This window comes from Juglans microcarpa x Juglans regia, chromosome 5S (genome assembly GCF_004785595.1).
Source record: "Juglans microcarpa x Juglans regia isolate MS1-56 chromosome 5S, Jm3101_v1.0, whole genome shotgun sequence".
In the NCBI taxonomy this organism is placed as follows: domain Eukaryota; kingdom Viridiplantae; phylum Streptophyta; class Magnoliopsida; order Fagales; family Juglandaceae; genus Juglans; species Juglans microcarpa x Juglans regia.
Window position 1 is genome coordinate 31,193,681 of NC_054603.1, and position 7,234 is coordinate 31,200,914.

Sequence of the window (7,234 nt, forward strand, 5' to 3'; positions counted from 1 at the left end):
CAAAACGCGCTGCTCGATATTCTGCATGTATTTCTCGGGGAAGTAGGTATCACACAACGGATCGAGATTGTTATAGGAAAACCCAAAATAGTAGTGTCCTAGTTGAAGGAAGTCGTGATGGAGAAAATATTGATTTCTATGAGGTTATTGTCGATATAATTGGAATGAAATATTTGGGAGAGATTGCGGTGTATCTGTTTAAGTGTGATTGGTGGGATTTAAGCAATCCTTGTACTGGAGTCCGTGATGATGAATATTTTTTGAGTGTTAATACATCAAAAAAATGGTATGAAGATGATCCTTTTATTTTGGCTTCTCAAGCATCTCAAGTATTCTATTTAGATGACCCGAAGTTAGGAAATCAATGGCGAGTAGTACAAAAATATTCTCCAAGAAATATATATGATGTTATCCCTCAGGCGGAAGGACAAGATGAAGAAGAATATGACTCCTCTACTCAAGAAGCATACCAAGAGAGTCAACCCGCCTTAAATTTGTTTGTGGATTTGAGCCAATATGAGATGATTCCTATAAATAGAGAAGATATTGAGGCTGAAATTGTTGATGCGACAGTTGAGGAAAATGTTGAATCATTTGAAGTATCTACAGATGATGAGAGCGAATTGTCAAATGAAACTGATACAAATTATGATTGACCAAGTATGTGTTAACATTACACTTGATGACAAATATTTTACTTATTGAATGTATCAGTAGTTTGAAATTATGCCGCCAAAGAGGAAGGAAGTTCGCAACTCATCTCCACCTGTTCCTAGCTCTCGTTCAGACTCACCATTAGAGATTGACTCTACAGAATAAGGTAAAAATCTAATACTCATAAAAGTTATTAATTAAGGTCCTATAATAGACATATAAATGAAATTGATTACAATGTTATTTTTTATAAAGTCTACAGTACAATCTCGTCAAGGTCGAGGCACCACTAGAGGGGTGGCGTTGGAAAAATATCGAAAGGTGGGTAAGGTCAAGGTTAACATTCCTGACGAACATACCGGGGTGAAGGACAACTAGCAGCTTGGCTTGCATCGCATGTGGGTGCTCTTACACGAACTTACACACCTTTGGCAACGACTTCATGGAAGAAAGTCCCCCAAGATGTTAAAGAGCTTATCAAGAAGCGTTGTTTGGTAATGTTTAAAACATTGATTTAGTAGAATAAATTTCTATATTTTACTTAAATTTAGAATATTATAAATGATAATGTGTTTGTGACTATTTTTTTAAGGATGATTTCGAATTAAATTTTGGTCGGAGAGAGGAGCATAAAACTGTGGAAGAGCTTATGGGTAATGCATTTCGAAAATATAAGGCGAGGTGTCATAAGCATTATAATAAGTTTGAGAAGAAGGAAGATGCACACCAACATCCTTTTCAGGATGTCCGACCTTCTGAGTGGGAAAAACTTTGTGACATGTTTGAGGATCCATCATATCAGGTATAATTAAATTTAATTATTTTACTTGTCCTATTTGTCATTTCGCTTCATAATATTTTCAATTTCTTTACAGGAGCGAAGTTCTATAAACAAAACAAATAGATCAAAATTGAAGATTAATCATCATGCAGGCTCAAGATCTTTCCATCGTCTTTCTAAGAAATTGGTATTGCTATTTTTTTTATTGGATATAGTTAATTATTTGGATAAATCATAATGACTTTATATCTTAACACATTTATTGTAGCAAGATTCAGATACTAATTATGATCTGACAAAATTATATGCTGCATCGCACACTGATTGTAATGGAGAGTGGACTCATCCTGATGCCCGTGAAAATTATATAAGTATTATAACCTGTTTTAATTAAATATATTAGAATATTTGTGACGATATTAATTCTTTATCTTATATATGTCTAGGATAAAATGGTTGCCCTACGTGCTAAATCTGCGTCAGATCAAAATTCATCAACAAGTGATATTGATATTTTTACACAAATCCCGGGTCAACGTTCAGGATATTTGAGGGGTTTGGGTCGCTGTGTAAAGCCTGGTCCCTCTTCCTCTTCTTCTGGGAATGCATCTATGACTTCTATAGCGCTAAAGAATGCGAATTCTAGAGTCGAAGAATTGACTGCAAGGCAGCATGAGTTAGAGGTTCAATTGGCAAAACAAGCAGATATGAAAATGCGCCTCAAACAACATGAAGAACAACAAGAAGAGTTCATAAGACAAATGCAACTCCAAATGTAGCAGCAGTACAAGCCTCCAAGCAACTGATGGCTTTTTACGTACAGATTTTGGGATTATCTACTTATATACGAACAATGCCCGTCTCGACTGTTATTTATTTAGTTTGCGCTTATTATAACACTTTTGTGAGTGTTAAACAATTTCTAATGTATTTTTTCAAATATTATGAATATCTATTTGGTTTTCTATTATTGATTTAAATTGAAGAGATTTCGTTCGAACGAACATAAAACGTTCGAACACTATGTTCGAACGACAATAGCGTTCGAACATTAACATAATGTTCAAACGAAATTTATGTTCGTAGAGTTTGAACGATCACACAACGTTTGAACGTCATTTATTTCAGTCGTGTTCGAACATAACCTATACCGTTCGAACCCATATACCGTTCGACCTGACCATTTAACGTTCGAACACAAAGATAAATTCATACCGTTCGAACGACTTCATGTTTGTTCGAACATATTTCGCAATCGTTCAAACAGGTCACTATTGTTCAAACATAAAATTGTTTCAGTTCGAACGATATTCTGGGACGAATTTCAACCTCAAAAAGAAATTACCGTTCGAACATGTTCGAACGGTTTCTCTCAATTTCGTCCCAAAAGATATTTTTTGGGACGAAATGGTGATTTTCGTCCCATAATATCTTTTGGCACAGTGATGTTGGAACGACCTTGGGACGAATTTTTTTCCTCGTAAAAACTTTTTTGGGATGAAATTGGGGTATTTTGGGATGAAAATTTTCGTTTCAAAAGACCCTTTCTGTTGTAGTGGAGTTTACCCTATGCCAGTCCCTTTGAAATAAGCTGGTTTGGTTACGTAAAATTAAATTATCTCAGCTTATTTTATACAATCATTAAAATTTTTTCAAATTTCTACATAAAATATAATAAATAATTTAAAATTTTCAAATCTTAAAATAAAAATAATATTATAATAATATTTTATACAACTTTCAACAAGACATCTCACTCATCTTATTTGAACTGCATAACCAAAGGAGATCTGAGTCTCTTTGAACTATATAGTCAAGCAAACGACAACAAACTCATGATCATCAGCTTATTAACTTTAATATGGACTTAGTCCAAACTGGATGCACATTCAACTAACTAGAACAAACTACAAACTAGCTCATTATTTATGTAAACACTCTGTCTATCCATCATTATTACTCAGCTAATGTATATTTAAACACACTTGCATTAATATTTATTTTCCTGGTACATTAACTGACGTCGGTAGTCCAGCCATGCTCATGCTTGAATTGAAGAACAGTCCATCCATGTCGGTTATGTAGTTCATGTCGTCTAGAATCACAATAAGCACGACTATGAATGCATAATCAACGTTAGGATGAACAGTTAACAAGTACTTGTCTTTTCCGATCAGAACACTTCGAACGGTGGTCTTCTTACACATCTGCGTTTTAATTCCCACGATAATCAATTCAATTAGTTTCTAATTATATAGGTTCTTAATCTTTCAAGATCTAATTAATTTTACGAAATTAAGAACCAAGTAATAGGACTTCTTCTCTCTAATATAAACATCATCGAAAACAAGCTATAAGAGAAAACCAGCTTACCTGGGCAACTATATTGGTACGATCTCCGGTATAAACGACACAAGATTTTTCAGCCCAACTCCCTTCAACCATGAAGTCGCATACCTCTTCGTTTGTGTTATTTGCCAAGAACACATGTAACTTTGCCCTTCGTTGAATCGTTGAAGATCGCTTAACAGTAAAAATCAGATCACTGGGCTCTTTGCTTTCGCCCCTATACACATTCCACCTGTGATGTGCAGTCATTCTCTACGCAAACAAACATCATCGTCAATCGCAATTTCCAAAGAATATAAGAAAATTTAGAACAAAACCAAGACTTGGGGAAAAAGATGTTACATATGTTTATGATGAAATATATATTATCAGCCAAAATAATTAACCTTATCTCGAAGCGTGACAATAGGATTTCCAGCACCATCAAGCAGAACACGATGATCATGAAGGGTCATTAATTTTCCTTTCACTTCAAAAATGACTTTGTCTTTGGTGTCTGTGACAACAAAGTTACCATCGGATAAGGTCATGACTTTTTTGACAATTGCAAGATCAACGGTATAAGGTGCACAGTACTGAGTGCAGATGACGGGAAGAGGGTTGGCAAACTGTGCGGCAGTTGGAGCGGGAGCTGGAATGTGCTGAGCCATGATGATGATGATGATGATGAGGAGGAGGAGGAGGAGGATCGGGACGGAGCACTAGATCAGAAGAAGACTCGCTTATATATGTTGCTTGGGGCTTTGGTGATGTGGGGAGTGTGTTGCGAGCGGCTTTCCTATGAAATTGCGAAGAAGAGCACCGGTCAAGCGGAACGCCTTGTACATGTATGTATAGGACTTTTATGCCAAAAGAATCCAAAGAATGATGGCTATCATGATGCCGTGTTGTCCAATTCTTGCTATCACTTGGTCGCGTTTCTGGCCCTGAAATATATTAATTAAATGGTTGATGAATCACAAGTCTGAATGAGTCACCACGTGTGGTTTTACCATCTCTATCTCTCTCTCTCTAATTAAAATGTAATATATTACAAATTAAAACGTTGTATTTATCCTTCATATATACGTTCTATGCTTGCTTAGTGGAAAAAAAAAAGAAAAAAAAAAAAAAAAAGAAGACACTGTCAATTTTAAGTAAAATGGATTGAAACGTAGTCTCCCATAAATGCTTAATTATTGCATCTCCATACATTTAATTTGCCGCTTGACTATATTTCTTGATCGGACTTTTAGAACATAAAAGTAACTTTTCTACAGTAACTATAATATAGTTTACCCCATGCATGCCGTAGGCTAAGAAACCTGTCGTCTCTTTGAAGTATATAGGTTACTCAAGCAAACGACAACAAACTCATCATCAGCTTATTAATATTGACTTAGTCCAAGCTGGATGCACATCAACTAACTAGTACAGACTAGCTCATTTATTTAAACACACTTGCATTAATATAATGTATATTTAAACACACTTGCATTCATATAATAATGTATATTTAAACACACTTGCATTAATATTTACTTTCCTACATTAGCTGTACATCGGTAGTCCAGCCATGGTCAATATGCCAGAATTGATAAGTAGTTCACCTGTAACGTTCCATCCCCGAGAGTCCGGAAAGTTAACTCATATTATCTGGTAATAAATTCCAACACTGATAATATACTTCTTAAAGCTCTAAATCAACTGTAAACACTTCAAATTTAATTATCCACACAAACTCATATGTCAAATCATCAATACAATAACCACAAAAAATATTAAATTCTCTCCGTGTCACTTAAACTTACATTTTAACAATGTAATTAACAAAAATCACCAATACTCATCGAAACTTTCTATTCTTAATCCACTATTCTTAAGTCGTCTCACCCAATACTTCATTGCGTTGATCCTCAGCTGAAAAATCTAAAATCATCTGAAAATATTGTGAAGATAAAGGGGTTGAGTTATCAACAACTCAGTAAGCATATAACATATACTAGTATACAAACATGAGCATTTACAGATTTCAGAATGCAGAATAAAACACTTTTTATTTTTAGAATACAGAGTCAGAACATGTTATCAAAAATATCAAAGTGAAGGTTTCAGAAAATATTCTTATTCAAAGTCTTTTGGCAAAGCATAACTGACCACCATCATACCAGAACAACACATCGCATCCGAGGCCATGTTCAATCCCCATGGTAGGGTTGTGCAAATCCCGGTAGCTAACCGAGCAGAAACAAAATGTGAATGTTCCTTTTATTTATTCTCGGAGTCCTGAATGTGCACACAGGAAAGACCACCAAAAAAACCACTTTATTTCCAAAGTGGATGCACTAGAAACAGAATAGTTAGTACCAACCAAAGATTTAAATTTCGTACCGTACCGGCCAGTACGGTCGAAATTTTTTGTTTCGGCCGTCCGGCCGGTACAGGTACTATACCTGTTCCGTACCGGCCAAAATACCGGCCGTACCGGCCGGTACCCGTCATACCGGCCTCAATTTCGGCCTGTACCAGCCTATATTTCGGCCTGTGTTTTTTTTTTTTTTCCATTTTTTAAAACTACAAACTTATTTTTTAACCCTCAATTCAGACTAGACTATTTATAATTTATATATATATGTATTTGTATATAATTTATTTATATATAGACTTTTATTTTAGAATATAATTTATATATATATTTATATATATAATTTATTTATAGATCGACTATCCCGAAACGCTATCCCGAAACGGTACCGGTACCGAAATATTTCGTTCCAGTGCCTTGACCAGTACGCTGTCCGGTACGGTATTCAAAACATTGGTACCAACTCAAACAGAAGCCACTATTAGCACCCGTTGTAGGTCAAATAGATCATCATCCACAAACCACATCCCGATTTAGAATGTTATGCTAAAAGTTTTCAGAAATCACATCATATCAGAGTACAGAACATCTTCAGAACAGAACAAAATTTTCAGAAATCACATCATATCGGAGTACAGAACATCTTCAGAACAGAACATAATCAGATCAAAAAACATAATTTTATGCACAAACTTCATATTCGCACTCTTTTGCACAGTTCAGAAGCAAAATACAAAGTAGGTCATGTCTACACTAGTCATGACAGAAAATACTTTATTCTTAAATAGAATCTCATAAGTAGTGCAGAACAAATAACTGAGGTAGTTCAAATCTCTTTTCATAAAAAAAAAACATATTTTCAAAAATCAACATCAGCCAATTTTATTTTTATGCAAATCTAACATAGAAACCCCGCTTATCTAGACGACTTAGCTTTTCAGAATTTTCCTCAAAAATGTCGAGTCGACTATAAATCGTCATCTATATAAACAATCACGTAATTTCTGTAAGTTTTCAATCAATCACGTATTTCGATATTTAAACTCAAACTTCTAAAATAGCCTATTTTAATTCCTCAAAACTTAAAACTCTCATAATTTTCAAAT

At 34.7% G+C, this 7,234-nt stretch overlaps 1 protein-coding gene across 1 annotated transcript; it reads right to left on the reverse strand.

The window, feature by feature from the left end:
* Window positions 1-3,075: 3,075 nt before the first annotated feature.
* On the reverse strand, window positions 3,076-4,050 carry LOC121266718 (protein LURP-one-related 15-like). The gene is made up of 2 exons (XM_041170519.1): window positions 3,809-4,050; window positions 3,076-3,642 (listed from the first exon to the last, which is right to left on the reverse strand). The coding sequence occupies exons 1-2, from the start codon at window positions 4,031-4,033 to the stop codon at window positions 3,433-3,435; spliced, it is 435 nt and encodes a 144-aa protein (XP_041026453.1). The 5' UTR covers window positions 4,034-4,050; the 3' UTR covers window positions 3,076-3,432.
* Between the last annotated feature and the right edge of the window lie 3,184 nt (window positions 4,051-7,234).

What these genes read in the sequence shown, in the direction of transcription:
- LOC121266718 (XM_041170519.1), bottom strand. Translation starts at nt 4,033, where the DNA reads ATGACTGCACATCACAGGTGGAATGTGTATAGGGGCGAAAGCAAAGAG. An exon ending in GTACCAATATAGTTGCCCAG is followed by an intron (nt 3,643 to 3,808) that starts GTAAGCTGGTTT and finishes ATTAAAACGCAG; the next exon opens with ATGTGTAAGAAGACCACCGT.